General features: G+C 45.6%; 4 protein-coding genes across 5 annotated transcripts; 1 reads left to right on the top strand and 3 right to left on the bottom strand.

The window, feature by feature from the left end:
• Window positions 1-256: 256 nt before the first annotated feature.
• On the bottom strand, window positions 257-7,666 carry ssu72 (SSU72 homolog, RNA polymerase II CTD phosphatase). The gene is made up of 5 exons (XM_062986835.1): window positions 7,392-7,666; window positions 6,060-6,203; window positions 2,526-2,665; window positions 2,321-2,439; window positions 257-1,122 (listed from the first exon to the last, which is right to left on the bottom strand). Exons 1-5 carry the CDS (start codon window positions 7,469-7,471, stop codon window positions 1,021-1,023), a joined length of 585 nt encoding a protein of 194 aa, XP_062842905.1. The 5' UTR covers window positions 7,472-7,666; the 3' UTR covers window positions 257-1,020.
• Window positions 7,667-9,754: 2,088 nt separating this feature from the next.
• On the bottom strand, window positions 9,755-10,598 carry fndc10 (fibronectin type III domain containing 10). Its single transcript, XM_062986139.1, has one exon. It carries the CDS (start codon window positions 10,559-10,561, stop codon window positions 9,755-9,757), a length of 807 nt encoding a protein of 268 aa, XP_062842209.1. The 5' UTR covers window positions 10,562-10,598.
• A 2,677-nt stretch (window positions 10,599-13,275) lies between these two features.
• Window positions 13,276-14,787, top strand: LOC134301817 (olfactory receptor class A-like protein 4). The gene is made up of 3 exons (XM_062986710.1): window positions 13,276-13,362; window positions 13,605-14,114; window positions 14,196-14,787. Exons 1-3 carry the CDS (start codon window positions 13,276-13,278, stop codon window positions 14,679-14,681), a joined length of 1,083 nt encoding a protein of 360 aa, XP_062842780.1. The 3' UTR covers window positions 14,682-14,787.
• Window positions 14,788-16,014: 1,227 nt separating this feature from the next.
• Window positions 16,015-20,562, bottom strand: LOC134301862 (von Willebrand factor A domain-containing protein 1-like). 2 transcript variants are annotated; one of them, XM_062986763.1, is made up of 7 exons: window positions 20,438-20,562; window positions 18,925-19,458; window positions 18,272-18,562; window positions 17,866-18,150; window positions 17,189-17,343; window positions 17,056-17,102; window positions 16,015-16,944 (listed from the first exon to the last, which is right to left on the bottom strand). In XM_062986763.1, exons 1-7 carry the CDS (start codon window positions 20,505-20,507, stop codon window positions 16,827-16,829), a joined length of 1,500 nt encoding a protein of 499 aa, XP_062842833.1. In that variant the 5' UTR covers window positions 20,508-20,562; the 3' UTR covers window positions 16,015-16,826. The 2 variants fall into 2 exon arrangements, with proteins under 2 accessions (XP_062842833.1, XP_062842834.1); XM_062986764.1 differs by having other exon boundaries at window positions 16,859-16,944; window positions 17,056-17,343.
• Between the last annotated feature and the right edge of the window lie 4,630 nt (window positions 20,563-25,192).

Genomic DNA, 25,192 nt, shown 5'->3' with positions numbered 1-25,192 from the left:
AGAAGCATGAATAAAAGATCAAAATCCCTTCAGTCATACTCAAAACTCTCATGTATACTGTATGTAAAGTATTCACACCCCTTATGAGTAACTGCTTGTAAACCGTGGAACAGAATGCCGCAGCACCCAAACCTGGTTAGTCCTTTAACCTCAAACAGACAGTTCAGACAATCTGATTGGTCAAGATTTTTACTAAACCACAGACTGGAATCATACAGGTCGTGAACTCTTAGCAAATAAAAGAAAACAACGTGGATTTGGTGCATTTTATTGCAGGATTTTATTATTCATTTATTTTTATATTTTTTTCTTTCAGCAAAGTATTTACAGTAACGTTCAGGCACTCGACCATCACACGCTCGCGTACAGTTCACAGAGACGATAAAGAAAAGAAGAAGTGGAGGGATTCCAGGTCAAATCAGGGTTACATAATGATAAAGAATAAAAAACAAAAACGAACGGTACCGAGGGTTACCGCGGTGCGTCTGCGGTGCGTCTGTGGTGCGTCTGTGGTACTGTTCAAGTAAAATCATCGACTGTTTCATTCATTCACACACACGACCACATTCTCACACCGCTCTCTCATATTCTATAAACCACACACACCAAACTATGCCAAAAAAGAGTAATCATCATATTTATAATAATAATAATAATAATAGAAATAATAAAAAAGGAAAACAGGATCCAGACTAGTTTCTTTCAGGATGACCGAGTGAAATAACACAGGGAAGTGTAAATGATGAGGCAGTGTGTGGAAGAAACCAGGGCAGGGTGCTCCATGATTTAGGGTAAAATGTGTGTGTGTGTGTGTGTGTGTGTGTGTGACCGGTGAAACAGGGGTGTGTGTGTGTGAGAGAGAGAGAGAGATTAATGTGAACCCTGTGTGCAGCAGCGATTGAGATCAGAATGATGTCAGCGTTACCAGTCCAGCTGGGTCTCGTAACAAGCCTGAAAGACTTGTGTGTGTGTGTGTGTGTGTGTGTGTGTGTGTGTGTGTGTGTGTGTGTGTGTGTGTGATCAGTAGAAGCAGACCGTATGGAGGAACGAGCGGTTGCTTTTCTCCTCGAACTCCTGCAGGAGCTCATCGATGTCGTTCTCCATATCATCAGTGTGCTGAATCTGAGAGAGAGAGAGAGAGAGAGAGAGAGAGAGAGAGAGAGAGAGAGAGAGAGAGAGAGAGGGAGGGAGGGAGAGAGAGAGAGAGAGAGAGAGAGAGAGGGAGAGAGAGAGAGGGAGAGAGAGAGAGAGAGGGAGGGAGGGAGAGAGAGGGAGAGAGAGAGAGAGAGAGAGAGAGAGGGAGAGAGAGAGAGGGAGAGAGAGAGAGAGGAGAGGGAGAGGAGAGGAGAGAGAGAGAGGGAGGGAGGGAGGAGAGAGAGAGAGAGAGAGAGGGAGAGAGAGAGAGTCAGACCAAGCAGCACAAAAACACACCTATCTACACTCACTGGCCATTTTATTAGGAACACCCGAGCTCCTTAGCTGTGAATGCAGCCTGATTCCATACGCGTTCTGAACCACTCATGCAAACAGAATATTTATTTATTTATTTATGATGATTATAACGTGATGTTTTACACTCTGGTTCCATCATGACAGGACGGGTCGTTACTGCTCACACCAGATTCATCAGTTCAGGTTAAATATCAAACACACTCATGAACTATTCAGTATCTCCAGTTCAAATTGAGGCAGCTGTAGCCTAGTGGTTAAGGTACTGGACTAGTAATCGAAAGGTCACTGGTTCAAGCCCCACCACTGCCAGGTTGCCACTGTTGGGCCCTTGAGCAAGGCCCTTAATCCTTAATTGCTTAGATAATATACCGTCACAGTACTCTAAATGCCGTAAATGTAATTCACCTCACTTGCACGTCTTTGTACCGTGGGAGGAAACAGGGAGAACATGCAAACTCCACACAGAAAGGACCTCTGCAAACATGCACCAAGCTCTCTAAGCTGGTTTATTGTGTTATATTCTAATCCAGGTAACAAACAACCTGCTGGTCTGTGCTGTGTTTCTTTCAGCGGTGTTTAAGCTCTTATGTTTTGATTAGGATTAGGTCTGCTGCTGGATGCTGTAAAGCTGCTTTGAGACGATGTCTACTGTTAAAAGTGCTACACAAATACATTTTGGTTATCGAACCCAGGACCTTCTTGCTGTGAGGCCACTGTGCCACCCAGGAAGCAGGGTGAGATGACTTGTGACGTGGTGCACCATGATGCAGGGGTACAGGTGTGTCTAGTATAATGGCCAGTATAAGAGAGAGTGTGTGTGGTGATAACACTCATGAGCATGCAGTGACCACAGCGGTGTTACACTTACACACTGGCACAGTTCACAGATGAGGAAGGCTCCGAGCGTGGCCTCTTCGTGGTTGTCCTGGATGTCCACGTTGATGACGTGCACCGGCTGCAGCGTCTCCTGCTCACGAGAGTTCAGGTCTGAGGAGGAGCAGAAACATCACACATGATCAGCTACAGGTCACATGACGGTCACTCAGACTTCAGACCGTAGGAACACGTCTCACCCTCCAGGACCTGGTCGTACACTCTCTCCTCACAGGTGATGACCAGGTCGAACTGGTCTTTACAATTTTGGAAGCGCTCTGGCCTTGCTTTGATGCGCTTGTTCCTCTCCAGCATGTGCAGGATCCCGTTCTGTGTGTATCTGAGATGCAGTCGGGTCAAGGAAACGATGAGCAAGGTGATGGAGACTCAAACACAAGCATGGATCCAGACATAACTCAAAAACTCAGAGGATTTATTCAGAACGATCAGGTTGAGGCTCGGTTGGCGTGATTAATTTCCTTCGGGATCAATAAAGTATCCATCTATGGTGGAACATGTGGTGGAACACAGGTGGTACACGTGTGAGATGTGCTCAGGATGATGATCACATTATCAGATGAGCAATCGTTAAAGGGTTAGGATTAATATTTCACTGGAAATACTGCAAAGAAAATCCAACGCTATCCAACTACAACTGAGATCTGGGTACAAAACTCAGTGGTACTATCAACCAGTCAGGCATGTTGGTCTGGTGGGATGGCTGAACACCCTAGTCAGTGCGCTCTCAGTGCAGGTCCTAAGCCTGGATACATTTACATTTTCAGCATTTAGCAGATGCTTTTATGCAAAGTGACAGCATTTTGTCTAAGCAATTGAGGGTTAAGGGCCTTGATCAAGAGCCCAACAGTGACAACCTGACAGTGGTGGGGCTTGAACCAGTGACCTTTTGGTTACTAGTCCAGTACCTTCACCACTAGACTGCAATAAGGAGGGTTGCGTCAGAAGAGAATCCAACATAAAAAAACCTGTGAATTTAAACAGTTTTAAAAAATGACTGAACACAATACAAACTGACAGCTAAGGGCCTCACTCAGGGGCCCAAACGTGGGGCTTGAACCAGCGACCTTTAGATTACTAGCCCAGTGCTTATTGCATGCATATAAAATATGCATGTGCCTGAATAAACACCAGTCTGTGTTGAAATCCATGTCAAAGGAGCTCCCACAAACACAAACATGACTGACTTCTGTGCTAAACCACCAGTAAAGACCTGGACGAGCAGAACCCAGTGAGTTTGATTGCTTTAATTGAACACAGAAGATAGCAATATTGATTGATCAAAAAAATGAACCAGGTTGTGCTGGGCTCCAGGCTCCTACTGTCCAGCAGTCAGTGATTCTGATTTATTGAGTTCTGAATTATTGTGATATTCTGATTAAATGGTATAATTACTGTCCTGTACGGTACATATTACACAGCTTTAAAATGTTTGTATTTAGGCACCTTAAGAATCATTTCATAAACTCAGAGGTACCAACATGCAGAAACTATAATGAATTATTTTGGTGATGTTTGACCTCTACTCAACACCCTGATCCAGCTCATGGAGGGGTTGAGAATCAGCTCATGAGCTGGATCAGGGGAGTCTGGAGCAGTGAAAGGGTGAAACTATGCAGAGGTCTCCAGGACTAACATAAAGAAACCCTGTTCTGCGCAGTCAAGCTCATAAAAGTGACGCTTGTGCGCCACCTACTGGTTAAAAACAAAAATTTTATATCAAGCCTGCATCAGTTTTGTTTTTACAGGACTTGAGATCAAACAAAGCAGTGACACCGACTGTTCTCCAACACTGCACATAAATACACGTATAATGTAAACAGAGGTCATATTTTATAGTTTATAGTGCAGGTATGAACAATGCATTGGGCACTGAACAGACCCCCTACTGAGCACTGCTGTGGATCATTGGGTACCTGCTCTGAATGAGCAAATATCAAACAGATAAAGATGATCAGTAAAAACTTCAATAGGTTTTAGGATTCAAGGGCACTTAATATGAACAAAATAAATAAATAACAAGTCTGGAATGTGACCTGTACTGGGCAAATTCATGACAGGGAATCAAACTCCCACACAGCAATTTCAATTTGCCAATTCACCTTCTGCACAAGAGTGGGAAGTGAAGAGGCTCCTCAGGCAAGGACAGAACCCAAGTCATCAGAGCTATACTTCTGTCCAACACCCACTTTTACCAGTTGCACCATCATGCCACCCTGTTGCACTTATTGTGATATAAAAATAATGGAAGAAACGCATAGACATGCTTAAACACACGTTTGTGCAAAAGTTTGGACGCCCTAAATCAAACGGTCTCAAACTTCTGCATGATTACTGCTAATTTACTGACTTTAAAACATTAGAGGTATTAAAAATTTAAACAAAGGTGGTGTGGTGAAGATTCAGCGCATTTAATATTGGTCAATTTAGCAAATAAACTCACATTGTGCAGTAGAATTAGCAGAAATTCATCTTATCTTATGAAAATGTATCCACATGGGGTGGGTTTACTATATTTTTAGACAATTATATTAGTTTTTACTGATCACTTTATCCTGATCAGGGTGAAGGTGAGTTCCACCTTCCACTAGACATGGGGAGAACATGTCAAAACGCCTCATAAGTAGTGATTAAAGGCCAGGATTGAACCCAGGTCCCCAGGATCACGTTGCTGTGCAGCACCCACTCAATCAGCTGTGCCACTGTGCTGCCTGTGTGACAGGAATCTCATGAAGGCCTTTCCAAGAGTGGACGCCAATAACAACCAGTGATACTGGAACATGATCCAGAACAAGCTCTCAGTCAGGGATCCACATTCTTTTGATCAATCTTCATGCATGCGGCTGCACAACACCAAGGATCTGGGTTTAAACCACGCCTCCATTCACCGCCTCCATTCACCGTCTTTAGTCTGAACGGGTCCCCCCCCCCCCCCCCCCCCCAGCTCCACAAAACATGCAGAAGGTGGACTGTTTTAATATCATGGCTTATCGGTGTATATACATACGTAAGTAAATATATATTTAATTTCACCCCCAAGCTTCAATACAACTAGAGCTAATAATCAAAGGCACATTTATTACACCCATTTAAATCTGGAAAAATCTACTGAACATGAATCAATCACAAACTGGAGCAAGGAAATCAAACAAGGGCAGTTGTAGCCTAGTGGTAGGCTAAGGTACTGGACTAGTAATCAAAAGGTTGCTGGTTCAAGCCCTACTACTGCCAGGTTGTCACTTGAGCAAGGCCCTTAACCCTCAATTGATTGGACAGTATACGGTCACAGTACTGTAAGTCGCTTTGGATAAAGGTGTCCGCGAAATGCCCAAAACGTGAACCAAACCATGCTGGACACCAGGCCCTGTTATGAAACCCCTCATTTTTTTTGACCCATGCACTTTTAGCAAAACCTCAGGAATGTTGTGAATGTGAGTGTGAATGTTCTTATGATCAGTGAAAGTCAGTAAAACACTCAAGTGCAGCGGGAGGACTAAATACTGATCGTCATGCAAACTATTCCAGTGTTAATCATCGTTATGCAGCTTTAGTCAAACACACATCTCCCACTCACTCACTCCCTCCCTCCATAAAAAATAAATAAGTAAAATAAATTAAAGAGGTACCATGTGTGTTCCCTGTGTGTATTTGTAATAGAGTGGTTAGGATGGTACGTTCTGTGCGAGTGTGTGTGTGTGTGTGTGTGCTAGGGATACAAGTCCTTGTCTTTTCGGACCAGGTCGCTGTACATCTGTTCATAAGTGGTTTTAAAATCATACACGTTCGGCTTGTCTGGAGCGGGTCCGGGGAGTTTCACGTGGGTCCCGGTGCCGAACGATCGCACATCAAAACCGCGCTTGCTGCAGAGACATGGAGAGATAGTCAACAACTGAAAAGCATACGTTTTAAAGCATTAATATACAGCAACAGAGACTTGAACATGCTTCGGTTAACATGGTAACTTACCTGATCTACCATCAACTACTGTATTATTATTACCTAAAACTCCATCTGTTTAAAGAATTTGAGTAAGTACCTAATGTTAGTTTGATAATTATCTCTGGAATTCAACAGTTTATTTTAGACCCTGACATGTGCTCACTGGATCAACCAGATATCTTATTTATTTTGAAAATGTCTCACCTGTATCTGCATATAAATGTTTGTTCTGTATTTATATTACTCCTTAATAAAGATTCTATTATAAATTTCTATTTCAAAGCTAAAGTGTTTAAAGCAGAGCTATAAAGGTCCAGGTTCTACAGAACTCCCATCCTCCCTAAAGTGACCATATAGGTAGTGATCTTCCACTGACCATTTAAGATGTCTAGCAGATGCCAATTGACACTTAAAGGCTCAACAGTGGTAACCTTACATTGGTTGGGTTTGAACCAGCAACCTTCCGGTTACCAATCCATTACCTCAACAGCTGAGCTACCACTCAAACCTCAGAACTGGATTTGAATTTGAGATCCAGATTTCAGAACCACGGCTCAAAATGGTTCTTCAGCTTGTTTTCCTGTAAGAACCTCAAAATAATAATGAAATTTAAACTGTGTGGAGACACAGCAGCACCCTTCAGGATTTTAAAGAACCATTTAAAGCAGCTGATTCTTTCAGATGGTCTCTCAAGTAGAAATGGTTCTACTTCTAACTGTTTACCATCTAAAGAACTCTTGAAGAACCTTGTTGACAGTGTGTGGACTGAACTGAGCAGTCATTAGTACTCAGTGTGGTGTAAGGTGGAGGGCTGGGGGAGCAGGACGCCATTTCAGACACTGACAAAATACAATCTGACATGATTTCCGCTTCCATGACACAGCAGGGCTAGTTCTGTCAAAATAATCCCATCTAAAATAATAAAAGGTAAATAAATAAATCTTTGAGATGTTGATTTTGACGAGTATATTATTGGTATTATTGTTGTTTTGCTTCCTGGCAGATTTCAGATCTTCCTGTGGTTGTTCTTCTCCTTCAGATTGTAGCTGATTTCTCGGTGGTTAGTTGGTTTGATTGAGGTGTTTCTCTCCTCTTTACTCGGTGTTTACCTGAGGATGTTGTGAGCCTCCATGCTGCGGTTCTGGTTACTGGAGCACACCACTGCTACACGGAGCGGGTGGCTGGGCATTATTGCGCTTTCTCTTCAAATTTCAGCAATACACCAATGTAAATCTATTTTTAAAATATCGCTGAGTTGTATTTGAACACGAGTTGCCCCCCACTAACAGATAAAACACGCTGTAAAGTCGATTTAAATCGTGTAGTTAACACACGCACTGAGAGAAGCCTAGACGCTGATCTGCCTGTATTGTGGTGAATGGAACAAAATGGCGGACCGGCTGAGGAGAATGCTGACGTACTACAAATGGGCGGTAAAATTACCCGCCTCGCTGTGACGTCATGGACGATTTCTGTCGCCATCTCAATAAAAACTATTAATTATCAAATTTACACACAAAAACAATCATAGTTTTAATATCGCTTTTATTTATTGAGACACGTTTGGCATAACAGAGAGAAAAATAGCACAGTATTTAGATTGCTTCATCATTCTCATCATCATCTTATTATTATTATTATTATTTACAGCTGTTTGAAGGAAAATAAGGCATTTAAGTTGATTATTATTACTACAAAGGTGGTGTAACTAACCGTGTGCAATACAGTAAAGACTTATAGATGTAAAACAGCATCGCTCCATCAGAGGATAAAAACATGAAGTGATTTATAAATCTCTGCCATCATTAATCCAACACTTTTTCTGAACGTGTTAATTGTGCCAGCGATAAATGAATCAAGGAGCATCAGGACAAATCTAAACATTTTCCCATCAGCTCTCGTTCAATTAGCCACACTAACATTTTAGCACATTTTCTGTAAATCTAACACACACACACACACACACACATATATATGTTCTTCTTACCCTAAATATGTTTGATCAACCGAGTCAAGCGTTCTTTCATTAAGTTACCAACTCCTGGGCAATCAAACCTTATTCAAACTGCTACCAGATCAGCAGCGTGGCTCAGTTACAGAATCATGTCCTTCTGCCTTGCCAAATATGGCCAGCAAATGGGGGATGGAGGCGCAGGTGATTGACATATCGGTTCCTCTTAACTTACAGTCACCTGTTACCTGGAAACTGTTCAGGGGTTAATTCTGTATTTTAGGCCCAAAGGCCGCTGGTCGGATTTTTATTGTGTGATTGTGTTTGCACAGTGGTAAACTGGTAGCCATATGGCTAATCCCTGTTAGCAAAGTTAGCATGTCTGAGCTAATGTTCAAATCCATTCAGACAAAGTACAGCAAAGTACAGCATTACATGCATCCATCTCTCTGTAACAGTGATCTTCTTCATGTAATGACGTGCTTATTAATCTACCTGACGGATCTAGATATCCTAATTCAGTGTGCACAGTTCAGAGGTAAACAACCATTATTATTATCATCGACAGGAAATGAACACAGAGGTCACAGCCTGAATGGATTACAGATTATAGGTAAGGTTGCCAACCTTCTCTGATCTGCCCGGAGAATCTGATGTTAGCTCAAGTCTCTTCAGAATTACAAAAATATTCTTTAGAAGCTGAAATTGCTTACATAGTTGAAACATTTGGGCTGTGACACTAGGAGGAAACGTCATATGATTAAGCAAACTAATTCAACCACACATTGCTGTAGAAACCCCCCAGCGACACATTTTGGCTCTTGCCAGAGAAATCTCCTGGAGTTTGCTGAGAGTGAGTTGGCAACCCTAATTTTTGATCAACAATAATGTAAAAGTGTTAAAAACGATGTGAACGCAAGCTAACAGCGTCTATCTGATCTATATTACATAATAACAACATTACAGAAAGTACACACGGATGTAACGTCGCTGTGTGATTCAGAGAACCGTAACAGGTTCACAGCTCCTAACAGTCCTGTACGCGTGGGCTTCAAGTGAAAACACACCGCTCCATCAGGAGCTGATACAGACCATAATGTGCACAGAAATGGAGTGTGTGGGCTGTAAGAGGGCTGTGTGTGTGTGTGTGTGTGTTGTTATGAAGTTGTGCAGTGTGTGTGTAGGTTTAGAGGTCTAGAAGTGTGTATGAATGATTGGAGGTGTGTGTGTGTGTGTGTGTGTGTGTGTGTGTGTGAACAGGTGAATACCACAGTGCCGTGGTAGTTCAGCGGTTAAAGTACTAAGCTAGTAAGCAGAATGCTGCGGGTTCAAGTCCCACCACTTCCGAGTGCCCCTGAAAGGTGTTCCATTGCTTAAATTCACTTTGGATAAAAGTGTCAGCTAAATGCTAATGAACAGAGATGCAAACTAAAGTGTATGAAGGTGTTTAGGGGTGTGTATGGGTGTGTACCTAGAGGTGTGTGTGTGTAGGTGTGTATGGAGGTTTGTATTGGGGTGTAATTAGAGGTATGTGTTGTGCGAGCGGCAGGATTGCTGAACCGCCAGCGCGTGATGTACGGCGGGACTCATGATGTTCTCCGTGATGTACGCCACCAGCAGGCAGATGATGACGAGCATCACGCAGATAGCTCCACCCACCGTCATCATCGCGATCACGATGTCCTGCATCCCTGTGGGCGACAGGCTGAACTCCACGCACTCAGGGGTCCCGTCCCAAAGCGCTGGCTGCAGGCAGATTCGGTAGGGTACGTTTTCATGGAGTTCGCTCAGTAAGTAGTCCCTGCAGCCGCTGCTCAAGTGCACACTGGCGCATTCGAACTGCGTGTAGCTGCCGTTCCACCTGCAGCTCATTCTGAAGCCTCCCTGAGGCTCCTGGTGGCCCTGTGGCAGGCTCTGTGGCAGACCGGGTGGAGATGTTCCGTCCACCCCGGCACCTCGAAGATTTGTAGGTCCTGAAGGGATCTCGACATTTTCCAGAAATTGTTCTAATCCATCTTGCGTCTCTCTGGCCAGCAGGTATGTCCACTGGAGCAGCACAGTGCTGTTGGAGAGCAGGTTGGCGACTAGGTGTCCTCCCGGTGATTTCACCTGCCTGCAGGTGCTACTATCACAGGTGAAGTTTAATAAAGTCTGTCGAAAACACAGTCGCCCCTCTTCAGCCCTGTCTAGAATGCGATATGCACACATGGTTCCATTTTCTTGCTCTTTCTGTTTGAACTTGATGTTCCTGCCAAAAGCCACTTGACTGTAAGAACTATTGAGCGTCTCTGTATGCTGCGCTGACGTGCCACGGGCATCACGGGTCATGCCTTTCAGGCAACACAACAGCGGAAAGAGACAGAAGAGGAAAAGTGGTGAGCAGCTAGAGCGCCTCATTTCTTTATTTTTATTGTACCTTGTTAAATGTCTGCAAGAATGTGGTGCAGTCAGCACTGGGTACAGAGGGTACGATAACACCACGATGAAGAGGAACGGACAGGGCAGTGCCACACGCCATCAGAGCTCGAAAACAAACTGCAAACACAAACACAGCAATCAGGGTGAAATCAAATCCACCTGTCCTCTGATAGTGCAGTCACCAAAAATAATGAAAATAATGATGCACCAAACATGTTAGAAAAGTCAGACTATCAATCACAACACAGAACTGATCTGATTCTAAACGAGGATTATTTACACCAGTTTTATTCCACATGCTGCTTTGCTTACATAATTTTGGGATGTTCCTCTTCATCTGATCAGACGCCAGTCCTGAAGAACGCCTGCGTGACAACCGACCCGTTGACGTCAGAAATTGTTTGTAATCGCTGTTAACCCCCTATGGCGTCATGACACCGATGTTCACCATTCACATCCATTCACATCCTCTCACATCCTCTCAGATCTTCTCAGATCTTCTCCATAGGCACCTCTCATTCCTGTGCGTTCACCAACCTCTCAGAGAACATCCTCTCCAATCCACTCCTGAGATACAGAAGCCTGGTTCTGTCATAGTTCCACATCAAGGATGAGAAATGCTTTGTTAAATATTCAGCAAACCGTCACATCTCCTCAGAAATCGATGGATTTGAACATTTGTGATCGCATCTGATCTACAGCGCTGAGTTCTGAGAGTGAGCAGTCAGACCCTGCTGGCTGAGATGCGATTAACCTGCTTCTGTCGCCACCTAGAGTTGCAGACTAGTATTGCATCATAAACCGAGTAATATAAGCTCCCTTGCAGTCATTTACTTTCACTAAATGCTGTCTCCTGGTCAGGGTCACAGAAGGTCCGGTGCATGGAATATACACTGGACACGGCGCTAATCAATTACAGGACTCACTTTACTCACGTACACCCAGCGATCCCATTGGCACCTGGCTCAGGGTGTTCTCCTGCCTTTCTCCAAGAGTTTCCAGGCATCGATGGACCCACTGTGACTCTGACCAGCACAAAGCAATAAGTGAAAAATAAATAAAGCAATTAACCCACCGTCTACGATTCTGGAAAGTAAGGAAATGAAGGGACAAAACTTCTCACAGACACTGATGGGAACAGATTTGGGCATCCGATCCAGGTCCAGGCACTAATGATGGGTGAGAGGGTCTGGCTAGCAGTCAACGTTCAAATTCATCCCAAAGGTGTTCAGTAGGTTTAAGGTTAGGGCTCTGTGGAGGCTACTAGAGTTCATTCCACATCAAACCTGTTTAAACCTGGTCTTTATGGCACATGAACATGGACTGAATATTTAGGAGACGTCGCACACATCATATTTTAGACGTTGTGCATAAAAAGACATTTAGCACAGGAGTCTGTCTTGTTTTTATTTGTGAGCAGAAAACATTATGGTGGAGTAAAGGAGTTAATTGTTGCACAGTCCACCTTTACCAGTGTTACTTGAAAACTTACCTTTCGTGTCCTCAGGTTGATTGTGCCAATCGGGCAGCTTTCAGGTACACAAACACATGAAGCACTGACCCAGAGAGCAGAACCGGGCATGTTAGCATGGTTCTAATGATTGGAAAGTGTATAATCAGGTTAATCAGACCCGGGGGGACGTACGCACTGATTCCTCTCTCAATTAAACACATGGGATGTTACACAGATTTGTGGAGGAGCTGTACACCTAAAGGCAATTTAGAACATAAAAGGAGCAGAAGAAACATGATTGCAGGCAAGGATCAAACCCAGGTGCTCAGGATTGTGCAGCACCCACGCTACCAGCTCTGCCACCATGCCTCTTACCGTGAAAATGACCAGCAGGTTTACTCAGAATCCCAGAAAAGACCAGGAAGCCGAACACAATGGCGTCTGTGGTAAGCACTTCGGCCATGACTTCATGACGTGTTTTCTGACGCACACGCTGAACCCCGACATCCAGTCAGCAGCACCAGTGCTGACCGACACACAGTTTAGGGTTAATTTAACATCAGAATTAGTGAGTATGCAACCGTAACCCAGACACCCATCCCAAAGGGGTCATGGCTCTGAGAGCACCAGTGTCACAATGGAGGTCTATGTTGATCCACCCTGACCAAACACGACCAAACATGGACTTCAGATCTTGTCATAGCACTGAGTGTCAACTAGTGTCAACGTAAGAATATTGTACGAATTTTACTATAATTGACCATAAGAAGTTAATTCCAACCTGAACCTTAAGTCTAGACATTTTGGATTGAAATGTAGGAGAAACAATAAAAGCGGCATTAACTTGAACATGCAGGACATGCTTGAAGCACCAGCTGATCTCAGAAAGATCTCAGACGTTAAATACACCTTGAACCATTGGTGTTCTGGGAGCCATGACCCTTCAGGGATTAAGGCCCGGGCTACGGTTGCTTAGCCACTGTTAAATGATCTAGAATTTGTGTGTGGATCAGCACTGGTGCTGCTGACTGAGGACTGAGGTCCAGCGTGTCTATAAAAACCCAGCTGATGTATCAGGAAGGGATCTGCAGGCCGTGCCACGTCTGTGAGATGGCGAGAGGAGACGAGGACGGCGATATGATCGTGTGGAAAGAGTAATAGGAACAGAACCATGTCTGAAGTGCTCACTGTGGACGCCATCCTGTTTGGCATCCTGGTGTTCTCTGGACTTTTAGGGAATATACTGGTCATCTATACGGTAAGTACAGGACTGTTGGCTTCATACAACAGTTCATCAACTAGGGCTGAGAAGATATCAGAATATTGGAGCTTTGAGGAATGGGAGGTACTTGATGTTTCTCTCTAATGTTTAGCGATTTTGGCTGTCATTATGTATGTGTGGGGGTTAGTTCCTCTGAGGACGACACTTTCAGTTCACATACTTTTGGCCATATCATTCTGTCTGATCTCTAGCTTTCAATGATCTCACCCTGATCTCAGGTGTTGCAGTGCGCCCTGGAGAACCCGTCCCATCAGCTGCCGCCCTCGGACATGATCCTGCTCAATCTGTCCCTGGCGAACCTTCTGACATCGATATTCCGCACGGTACCCATCTTCATCTCGGATCTGGGACTGAACATCTCTCTGGAGACCAACTGGTGCCGGGTCTTCATGCTGCTGTGGGTGTGGTGGCGTGCCGTGGGCTGCTGGGCCACCCTGACACTGAGTGTGTTTCACTACACCACGCTGAAGCGGAAGCGTGTGGCCATGGGCCCGCTGGCTCAGCAGAGGGACCGGCGACGGGTCATGTTGGCGCTGGCAGTCGTGTGGGGCGCCAACCTGCTGTTCTCGCTTCCTGCTGTGGTCTTCACCACACGTGTGTATGGGAACGTCACCACCGAGCTGATGGTGATCAGCTGCACCACGCGCCCGCTGCTCGGCTGCATGTGGAATTTCCCGTCTAGAGAGCAGGGGTCAGCCTTCGCCTCCGCATCGCTCGCCCTCAACGAGGTACGTTCAACCGCTCACAGCACTAACGAAGGGTTTTGATTGGCTGTCATTCAATCTCACATCACTACGATTCTGCTGCAGGTTCTTCCTCTGCTGCTGATGGTGAGCACCAACCTGGTGACCCTTCAAACGCTCTCCAAACACATCCGCACAGTAACCGCGGGGGTGGAGGGCGGCACCTCTCACGTGAACACGGAGCGCAAAGCAGGACACGTGATCCTGGCGCTGGTCTCCCTGTTTGTGATTTGCTGGGTGATGCAGCTGGCGGCCGTGACTTACTACAACTACGACGGCGGGGTCCACACGCAGGGTCTTCTCACCATCTCGCAGTTCTCCACCTCTCTCTTCGTGGGTTTCAGCCCCCTGGTGGTGGCGCTGGGGCATGGCAAGCTGCGCAAGAGGATCGCAGCAATGATGCAGGTAATGGTGGCGAACATGCGCTGCAGGGATGTGAGCACGGATGGGAAGAAGAAGGGGGCGCTGGAGAGCAGCACCGTCTCGTACAAGCAAACGCTCCGCGACCGCCGTGATCTCAGCACCGAGGAAACACACACGCGTAATAAATGATGGAATTGGAGATGTGAACATTCAAAACAAATGTGTTAAAGAAGTCTGTACACATATAAGCGGTTCATTTAAAAACATGTTTTATTTAAATAAATATCTTTTTTTTACGGTCAATTTCTGGTAAGTGCTCCCTCTTCAGGTCAGAACTATTGTTTAAAAACTAGAATTTAGACATGTTACATTCCAATAACCACATTGTCAACCTCATACATGCTGGCCATGGAGGACTGCAGACTAGCACCCGCCCTCTCTGTCCCATGTGAATCCATCAGGTTCTTTTCACCAGGCAGTGGTGGATTCCTACATAGAGCCACAACTCATACAGAGGTCTAAGCTATACAGAAATACCTCAACCTGATGGTAGAAGTTACCCTGAATAGGGTTAAGCGGTGGAAAAACAGTGAATAAATAAATGAATAAATGAATGGTCATCCATCATGGTTTAGTTAGCAATTCAGTTAACATTTTAGCCACATCTAAGTTGTAATTTTGGAATTTATTTATGTTTTGAAGCTTTAAAATGCTATTTAACATCCCAAAATGAACCTGTGAGACCAAATCTGGTTCTACTCACACTCACCTACCTGCACTGTTAGCAAACAGTTAACCGCATTTAACAATAAAAAATAAACATCCATGTGAGAACGCAATAGTTTTTTTTTGTATCATAATAATGTAATTTAGCATTCTGAGTGTAAATCTTTTCTCTACATGTTTAGGAATTAAGTAGAATTGTTGTAATACAGATCAACAGTTACACAGCTATCGTTAGCATCTCTGCTATTTGGTATTAGCTGTGTATTGACGTCAATCATCGGTTACAGATCAACACACAAAAACGTTTTTAATGAGGCACAAAATAATGTGGAATTTAATCCATTTTTGTGGTTTTGATCTGGATTTGATTAAATCGAAACTGGAAATAATTTTACTGAATCTCACTGACAAAAGCATTCACACGTTTGAACGTGGAGGGTAAATAAGGGGGTTTGCTCGGGTATAACAACACCTTAGTGAGGCTGGAAGCTGAAGTGTGAACCACCATGCCACCAATGCCTGGCATCACAGAGGGTGGCATCCTGTCAGCTGCCACTGAGTCCAACTGTGAGGAAAAGGGCAGCAAACATAAACTCCTCAGCCACCTTCACTAGAGACGATTTCAGTCAGTTTTGTTCTGTTTATTCAGCTGAAATTCGTTTTATTTTCTTTTATCTTTGCTTTTCAACTTAATAATGATATTTATAACATGTTTATGTAGAACAAATTCAGTCTCATAATTTTATTCATTTATTTATTACATTTTTACCTTGAAATCTTTCTATATCGCGCTGAGAAAACCAAAAACAGTGTAAAATGAAACAGTAAAATGTGATTTTAATGTCACACAAACATTTTATTACTCGTGTATTAATTTACATTTCACGTTAATGTTAAAAGATTCGTTAAAATGATTTTTATTTGTATTTAATGCCAGAACACCACTAGATGGAAGCGTGAACACACCAGAGATGTGATCCTACATTAGTGTATGGTCAAGAAATATGTGGACGGCTCAAAATCTCTTCAAAAGCCTCCACAAAAGTGTAAAATCTGTTATTGCCATATAGTTATATGTTATTAAATATGTATATTCCTATATTCCTTATGTATATTCCTATAACTGTCAGCATTTTTATATATGAGGATCTGAAAACGTAGCTCAACAAATATGTAGACAATACAGTAAATTAGTGAGGGGGGCAAATACTTTTAAGGCAAGGTTTAATGTGCAAGTGTAAATGTTATATGGTGGATACTGCACAAACGGCACCATCTACACCTATCGTGTGTGTGTGTGTGTGTGTGTGTGTGTGATTACTGTAAATGAATGCAGGGATTAAACTGAACATATTTGAAGCTTTCTCCTCATCACACTTTTGACTTTCTGTTCCTTTTACCCCCCGGGAGCATCACTCAGTTCTCACTGAGGTCTTTTCACCTTTTCTACCTGCAGCTCAGATTGATTGTTTTGATCAGAATTGATCACTTGGTTTGATCCAGTGGATTTATTTGGGTGGCTGGAGAAGACGACGTAGACATCCTCCTTGTTCTTCAGACACACTTCAGTCGATTCCACAACATTACGACACATAAATATTGTAATAATCATTCTGTACAACAGAACACAGAACTTGTAGTGTGAGAAGAGTTTCTGCTCCTCCAGGTCTGGATTAAACGATGTTCTTCTGTCTCTGGAGCTGGAATCTCGTCTGTTAGTATGAAGCTGGTGAAGAAAGAAACATGTGTTTGTTATGGCGAAAATCCTGAGCAAAATAATAACAGAAAATAACCAGAACCCTAATTTAAGATCTGCTCAGGTGAGCACCTTGATTACCTGTGTATGTGGGGCTGGTGCAGCAGAGCCCCTCCCCCTGGGCCGTCCTGTAGACGGGCGATACACACACCTTACTGGCGGGACTCAGGTGTGTTAGTACTGTGGAGAGAGACTGAGCCGGCAGGTAACGCACCGATGTTGAAATTGATGAGGATGAAGGATGTTTTCTCGTCTCCCATTTCACCCAGTAACCTTGAAGCCCCACCCCATCCTGCTGACCCCTCCAATCCACTTTGACTGTGTCCAGTCCCACCGGGGTCAAGTAAAGGTCCAGTAGAGCAGGTAAAGCTAACAACACAAACATGTTCACTGGTTACTGGTGTACCGGTGTTTATAACCAAGTAACATCTAAACACGGTGGGATAATTACATCGTTATTAAAGCTAGTGGCAACATAACATACATCTCTTAGGTACCAACAGTGGAGCTTGAACCAGCAACCTTCCAATTAACACTCCATTACCATAATAGTTAAGCTACCACTGGGCTAAAATTACAAACAATCCCAAACACATGCTCACAATGCAAACAAAAAGCAGCTATTACGCTATCTGTGCTATCGAACGGCCACACACCCACACAGACGTAATTGGCTAAGTCTGAGGCAGGGGAGGGACGGTTGAAGCCCTGCTCTGGGTTGTACGCCCAGTGTTTTGGACCCAGTGAGACCCTGACCAGGATACAGTGAATATCAGTCCCGGACTATTAGATTAAATCAATAAGCATATTTAGTTTAATACCGACTCTCACGTTGTGAACCAAGGATGCTTGAAAAAAATTGAATCATGGGTGTGTCCGGTGTAAACAAACCTTCCTCGCCCTCCTGGGTGCAGGCTCTGACTGAGATGGCCCCCTGCTGGCCGGAGGAGTGAACGGCAGTGATGGTGATGAGGTAGTGTGTGCCGGGCTGGAGCTGGGTGAGCACCGCACTCCTCTCCGACCCTGAGACCGTAACGGAGCGAACCACACCATGTGGAATCGCCCCAAACTCCACCCAGTACCGCTCCACCTGACCCGAACGCACAGGAACCCAACTCACACGCAGCCGGTCGGGCGTGGACTCTGAGACCGTGACCGTCTCTGGACCCAAAACATCTACACAAGAGAAGAGAAGATAGAAACATTACTGTGATGGTGGGAGCTTCTCACCTCCAACGCTGGACCCAAACCAGCTGGTTCTCAGGGTTCTGATGCTGGTACTGAACTCTATACTGACCCAGACCTGTTGGCAGGGTTCTGAAGCTGGTACTGTGGGTTCTGGATGGTCCCGACGGGGTGTGTGTGGTGAGTCTGGCTCTGTACGGTGTATCAGGCTGCAGGTCGGTCAGTTGGGTCCAGCTGTGATCAGACGGCAGCGTCAGGGTTTGGTCGGTCCTGAAGTTCCGCTCCGTTTCACCATACTGCAGCTCGTAGTACCTCGCCTCACCGGACAGAACCGGTCGCCACTGCAGCACAGCACTATGGGAGGTCACGTCCTGCACCAGGAGGCGGTCAGCTCGGATCAGCTCTGCATGATGGACACCAGGAAAAGAATCATATTAGAAATAAACCTCATCAGAACATGCTAATGTCAAAACACAGACAACATAGACAAATCTGTGATGGCAGAACCAATACTGAGGGGTGTGTTTACATTTTGAGGCAACATGCAAGTGCTAGACTGGCCTGCCTGCAGTCCAAAACATGACACAAGCCCCTAGCTGCCCCCCCAACCTTAAAGTGTAAACAGGCTGATTGCTTCAGGTGATATGAGACATGACCACAGACATTTTCTTCCCCCTTTATCTCCCAATTTAGTCATTTCCAATTCCTGATTACCGATCATCACATGCCCCCTCCGTATCCCCTGCCAGTGTCTCCAGGCCTCACCTATGATGGCGTCCCTCAGGTCCTCAGTGATGATGCTGATGTCCTCGATGTCCACGAAGTGCAGGTGATCTTCGATGGGTGGAGTCACAGCTCTGCTCAGCAGCAGGTAATTATCGTGTCCCGTCGACACCGCCAGCACGGACACGCCCTCCTCACGCAGGGCCGCTATCGGCCCGTCCACATTCCCCGGCTCCACCCCGTCCGTGAGCCACAGCACCACCCTGGGAGGAGCTTTCTGCCCCGCCGGTTGGCGTAGCAACCTGTGCGCCAGCAGCAGCGCCGCCTCCGTGTTGGTTTTCCCGCCGAGCTTCCACGTCCGAAGCAGGGCCTCCTGGAAGGCGCTCTGAGAGCTGTGCGCGTCTAAATCGAACTCCAGGGTGGGATCTGTGTGCACCTGGACCAGCGCCAAGCGCACCTGGCCGCGCCCCAGCTGGAAGGGGCGGAGCAGGTCTGACAGGAAGTGGAGCATGCGGGAGAACTCGCTTCCGGAGGAGTCCAGCAGGAGCAGAACGTCGCCCTCACAGCAGTTCCACACTGAGAAAATAAAATAACAATTATTATTTAAACAGTGGTGTCATTTTATTCTACTGCTAACCACTGATATTTATATTACCAGTGGAGCGGAGACAGCTAGTGCGAACATCACACAGCTTTGTAACAAACTCATGTGTTTCCAAAGAACATCAGGGTATCGAGTTTCATGGCAAAATGTTAAATGTTTGAGGTGGTTTGTAACTGCCCATCACAACACAGCATGTTTTTTTTAAGGGTGCGGCATGGTGGCACAGAGGGTGGCACTGTCGCCTTACAGCTAGATGGCCCGGGTTTGATTCCTTTCTGTGTGAGGTTTTGCATGTTCTCCTTGTGCCCACATGGATTTTTTTTTTTCCACAGTACAAAGACAGAAATGCAGTCATGAGAATTAAAGCTTCTAGAAAGTAGTGTGTGTGTGTGTGTGTGTGTGTGTGTGTGTTTTACACTGATATCATCACGGTTTCTCTCTCCTCAGTGGTGCAGATCAGATCACGTGAGTCGGTTTATCTGATCTACAGTCAGTACCAGAACTCTTCACACACACCGTCACACCTTCTACACCACCATCCAGACTGCCTGAGAGGGCCTGAAACCCTGGTGTCTATTGGCACCCTGGTCAGGGCCACGGTGGGTCCAGTGGCACCCCAAAAACACTGGGTGTAAGACAGGAATACACTCTAGACAGATTAGTACTTTACAGCAGGGCATCACACACACACACACACACACTCACACACACACACATTCACTCACTCACACTCACAGCTAGAGCCAATCCACCTTCTGCCTGTTTCTGAGAGGTGGAGAAGGGAGAGAACATGTAAAACTTCTCAGAGAGAAGTGACAGAAGACGAGGATCAAACCCATATCCCCAGGACCGATGTTGTGCAGCACCCACTCTTCTATTATATTTGGCACACAGTGTGTGTGTGTGTGTGTGTGTGTGTGTGTGTGAGTGTGTGTGTGTGTGTGCACTTACCTGACCCAGGTGCGCGGTTCCACACGCACGCGCTCAGTAGCAGCAAGCACGCGACCCTGATCCCCGTCATGTTCACTGAGATCACAGTAGATCGATCAGGGATCCATTCCTCCCCAAAACAGCTTCAGATCCTGAAAGGAGGGGGCGGGGCTTCCCTCAGGTGTGCATGCCGGTTCCACCTGAGCGGCGCTTCTCTAAACGCTTTGATCCTCGCTGTCGGTGTCGCGCGCGTCCCGGTCCGAGCCGCCTGCAGTGATGCTGATTATAGTAGCTCGCGCACATTTCAATCCCCAGCGCGCGCGTTCTGCCCCGGTATTTGCCCCTCCCACCTCCTATCTGCCCCCTGCTCCCCCCATCTCTCACCTCATGATCGGCACCGGCTGGGACGTTTCCAAATTCCTGCGCAGCACTCATGCACCTCTGTAATGCGCTCCGGTAACACGCACCTTTCTGCGCACCTTGCTGTGTGTGTCGCACTGATGCATGGACCCTAGAGACCCGGGTTCGATCCTCCTCTGCAGACTCCTTTGGTTTCCTCTCACCTCACAAAATGTGCACATCAGCTTCTCCTACATTTACATTTTATCCAGGCTGAGCTTAAAAAAACTTCAAACTCATCCCACACAAGGCTGTGCAACACCTATATCACCCCAGAGAAAAAGTAATCACCCCCTAAACCTGGTAACCTGCAGCATCCTTGGTGGAATGACTTTAACTACAAATAAAACTCGTTCTGTTCCTCTGTTCGCATGTTTTTTTTTTCTCTTATGTCTTTCTGAGATCTTATGTGACTGCCTGGAAGAGTGGTTGCTGAGCCCTTGGATACACTTTAGCTCCAAAACGGTTCCTGATTTAAAGACAATGGCTTTCAGTGTGGTGAGAACATCTACAGATGGTCTGAACGTTCCTCAGATCGTGAGATGATGTTCCTGTAGAAACCTTAAATTACTGCTGAAATCACACCTGGTTTGGTAAATGAGTTAATTCGGCTTACTAGCTGGTTAATTAAATAACCAAGAGGCAGAAATCATGTGGACATGTGGTCATGGGTCACACCCTGGCATGAGTCCACACTCTTGGTCCTGTGTGTTTTGTACCCAGAGGTAAAAGGTTAAACCAGGTACATGAAGGTTAAACATCAGAATGTTTTAGTTTCAGCAGGATCAGGAGCAGAATCGGAACTCCTCCTGCCTCGCTGTGAGTGTTACAGAAGCAGAACTGGGTCGTGTCTGGGCAGAAACGTTTCCTAACAACGTCTGACGGTTTTTATCAGCCGTCTGTCTCATAAAGATCAAACAGAGCACGACGACGGACCAGAGGAACGAGAGGATTCAGCACTACAGGTGATCGAGTCTGAGCTCTACTGGCCTCACAGACTACGTCCACTACGTCGTCTACGTTCTCTACGTCTACTGTGTTCTGTATGTCCTCTATGTCCTCAAAGTCCTCAAAGTCCCCTATAACCTTTGTGTCCACTACATTCTTTACATCCTCTATTTTCACTAGGTCCATTATGTCCACAATGTCCTCTACCTCCTCTAAGTCTACTGCGTTCTCTACATTCTCTATGTCCACTATTTTCAATATGTCCTCTATGTTATTTATGTCCACTACAATCTCTAAGTCCACTTTATCTTCACTGTCCACTACATTCTTTACATCCTGTATGTCCACTACATCCTCTAAGTACTCTACGTCCTCTAAGTCCACTATATGTCCACAATGTTCTCTACCTCCTCTTTGTCCTCTACATCCTCAAATTTCTCTATATCCACTCCAGTAGGTTCTTTACATCCTCTATGTCCTCTAAGTTCTTTACGTCCTTGTGTTCTTATGTCCTCTACGTCCTATATGTCCTCTGTGTCTTTTATGTCCTCTATATCCTCGCACTCCTCACACACACTGTGTCCTATACATCCACTCAGTTTTCTATATCCTCTATGTCCTTTGCGTCCTACATGTCCTTTACGTCATCTATGTCCTCAACATTCTCTACCATCGATCAGCCATCATAACTGCAGCAGTTATGAGGAGTCCCCTTCGTCCCTCCCTCCCTAAGATGAGCCAGTTACTGTCTGTATAGGCGCCCGGCCGGTCGGTAGCAGAGCTGAGATTTAAACTCACAAACCTGTGATGTCAGTACTGGTGTGATCGTGTGTTTTCCCGCTGCACCACCTGAGAAATGACATATTACGACAGAGAATTTGTTCAGAGTTTAGAGACTTGAGGTTTGTGGTTTCTCATTTAAATGCCCATCAGCATTTATTCCGTATTCGGAACATTGGATCCCCCTCCGTCCACCCCGTAATGAGCTGCATTATTGTTCAGATGTTATACAGATGTGTGTGAGATGTGGGCTGATGGAATATCATCACACTCTGACATTTCATTCTGTTTGTTTGAATTTGTGTTTGTGTCCGTGTGAATCGGTTCTTTGTGTCGGTCGTGACTCACTCTCGGCTTTCCGAAACCTCCAGCCAGCGCCTGTACAAGAGCACTCAGTGTTCTGGAACAATCGGAACATCTGAGGAGCTTCCGTCCATCAGCAACACTCCAAATAAACACTCGCTTCTGTTCTGGATCAGTGTGTGGTCAAAAGTATCCGGACGCCTCTTTTAATTAGTGAATTAATGTGTTTAACCCACGACAGTCACTAACAGGGCATAAATCGTTTATATAAAGGTAACAACATGCTTCCGGATTTGCAGCAACAGTTTAGGGAAGGCCCTTTCCTGAAGCTTTAGTGTCCTGCACAGAGCCCTGACTTCAGCCCCACTCAACAGCTCTGGGATGAACCGGAACACCAACATCAGAGCCAGGTCATACAAATGCTGTGCACAAATTCCCACACTCTTCCCGTTCCCAGTCTTCCCAGCTTCTCAGAACCGGTGCTGTCGGTCCATTTCAGTACCGTTTGTCTGACAAGCTCACGGTCAGGCGTCCGAATACTTTCGACCATGCGGTGTGTTATTCTCAGCACCAGACGCTCCGACATCACTGAAGCTTCACACTCACACAGATCTGCAGGTCTGAACACGCCCTCGAGCCCAACAGGATGCAGGACGATCTCTGTCGACCCCCCTCCATCCCCAACCGTAATAAAACCACAGTAACGCTGCGCTGGAGGGAAAGTCTCCTCAGAGCTTCGATTAAACCCCATAAACACCCCGAAGTTCCTCCAGCACCCTCACAACCGCCCCCCTCCTGCACATAAACATCCTTCAGCATCTAATGAAGCGTCATAAACCTGCTCAGACAGAGAGAGAGACAGTGAGAGAGCTCAGGTCCTCTCTCAGGTCCTCTCTCAGGTCCTCTCTCAGGTCCTCTCCTCGCTCCTCCAGATTTACACCTTTAGCCCTGAGTTCAGGTGACGGGACTTAAATGACGGGACAACACACCAGAACTGCAGTGTCCGTCGGACCAGGAGGTTCAGAACCACGAGCGATGCTTAACCACTGCAGTTCTGGGAGAGCTAAACACAGGATTTTGGAGTGTGACTGTAGAAATCTGTGCACATTTATTGGGCAAAACCTGTTTGTACTGATTTTTGTCTCAGAAAGCCATATGAGGTCAATGGTGGACCATGTGAGGTTGATAAGGGGCCACAAAAAGCCATGTGAGATCAATGAGGGGCCACAGAAACTATTTAAGGTTGACAAGGGGCCACAAAAAGCCATGTAAGGTTGATGAGGGGCCACAGAAAGTCATGTGATGTCAAAGAGGGGCCACAGCAATCACATGAGGTCAATAAGGGGCCACAGAAAGTCATGTAGGGTCTATGAGGGGCCACAGAAAGTCATGTAAGGTTGAAGTGGGGCTGCAGAAAGTCATATGAGGTCAATTAGGGGCCACAGAAAGTTATGTAAGGTTGATTAGGGGCCACAGAAAGTTATGTAAGGTTTATGAGGGCCCACTGAAACCTATGTGAGATCGATAAAGGGCCACAGAAACCACATGAGTTCGATGAGGGGCCACAGAAAGTCCTGTAAGGTTGACAAGGGGCCACAAAATCCATGTCCACAAAATTCAGATTGAATCTGGTGAGCATTTAAAGACAGTAGAGAGAATGGAGGAGCACCAGAAGAACCTGGTCTGATGGAACTGCTCTGAGGAAACTGGTCTGAAGGTGATGTGGTCAGATCATGTATGATGACTGTGTGATGTGAGGATCTGTGTGGTGGTTCCTCCAGGTCAGGATCCAGGAGTGTTTGAGGGTTCCAGGAGCTTCAGAACATTCAGAAGAGATACAGAGACAGAAATCGACCCCAAAACCATGTGATCATTTACACCAGTTCTTTTATTATATGAGACGTCACACTGGGAAGACAGAACACACCAACTGAACCTTCAGCATAGTCTTTATTACAGTGGAGTGTGTGTGTGTAAATAATGAATCTGTTCTTTATCATCAGCAGCAGAACCTGCAGCATTATGATTGGAAAAATGCATCATTTTATCATTCCTCAACACTTAAGCAGCCTCCAGGGTGTGTGTGTGTGTGTGTGTATGTATGTGTGTGTGTGTGTGTGTGTATGTGTGTGTGTGTGTGTGTATGTATGTGTGTGTGTGTGTGTGTATGTGTGTGTGTGTGTGTGTGTGTCGTAATGGAGCTGAGATCATCAAGTTTGTGTTCGCATTCTTTTCTGTCATCAGACTTACATTGTGTGTGTGTGCGCAAGTGTGTGTGTGAGTGTGAATGCATGCAAGTGTGTGTGTGTGTGACCTGTTAGAACCTGTATGTTTCTGTTCAGTGGA

Source organism: Trichomycterus rosablanca, chromosome 24, assembly GCF_030014385.1.
Source record: "Trichomycterus rosablanca isolate fTriRos1 chromosome 24, fTriRos1.hap1, whole genome shotgun sequence".
Taxonomy (NCBI): domain Eukaryota; kingdom Metazoa; phylum Chordata; class Actinopteri; order Siluriformes; family Trichomycteridae; genus Trichomycterus; species Trichomycterus rosablanca.
This window is presented reverse-complemented; position numbering and strand designations above follow the sequence as displayed.

Bases quoted from the DNA above. Each gene is read 5' to 3' on its own strand.
- ssu72 (XM_062986835.1), bottom strand. From the start codon at position 7,471: ATGCCCAGCCACCCGCTCCGTGTAGCAGTGGTGTGCTCCAGTAACCAG. The intron at 2,440-2,525 runs GTGAGACGTGTT...GCTCCTCCTCAG, and splicing joins GTACGACCAGGTCCTGGAGG to ACCTGAACTCTCGTGAGCAG. The intron at 1,123-2,320 runs GTAAGTGTAACA...TCTCTCTCTCAG, and splicing joins TCTGTGAACTGTGCCAGTGT to ATTCAGCACACTGATGATAT.
- fndc10 (XM_062986139.1), bottom strand. From the start codon at position 10,561: ATGACCCGTGATGCCCGTGGCACGTCAGCGCAGCATACAGAGACGCTC.
- LOC134301817 (XM_062986710.1), top strand. From the start codon at position 13,276: ATGTCTGAAGTGCTCACTGTGGACGCCATCCTGTTTGGCATCCTGGTG. The intron at 13,363-13,604 runs GTAAGTACAGGA...CCCTGATCTCAG, and splicing joins ATATACTGGTCATCTATACG to GTGTTGCAGTGCGCCCTGGA. The intron at 14,115-14,195 runs GTACGTTCAACC...ATTCTGCTGCAG, and splicing joins CATCGCTCGCCCTCAACGAG to GTTCTTCCTCTGCTGCTGAT.
- LOC134301862 (XM_062986763.1), bottom strand. From the start codon at position 20,507: ATGACGGGGATCAGGGTCGCGTGCTTGCTGCTACTGAGCGCGTGCGTG. The intron at 18,563-18,924 runs GTGAGGCCTGGA...TCCATCATGCAG, and splicing joins CCTGAGGGACGCCATCATAG to AGCTGATCCGAGCTGACCGC. The intron at 17,103-17,188 runs GTGCGTTACCTG...GCCCGTCTACAG, and splicing joins CCTCATCAATTTCAACATCG to GACGGCCCAGGGGGAGGGGC.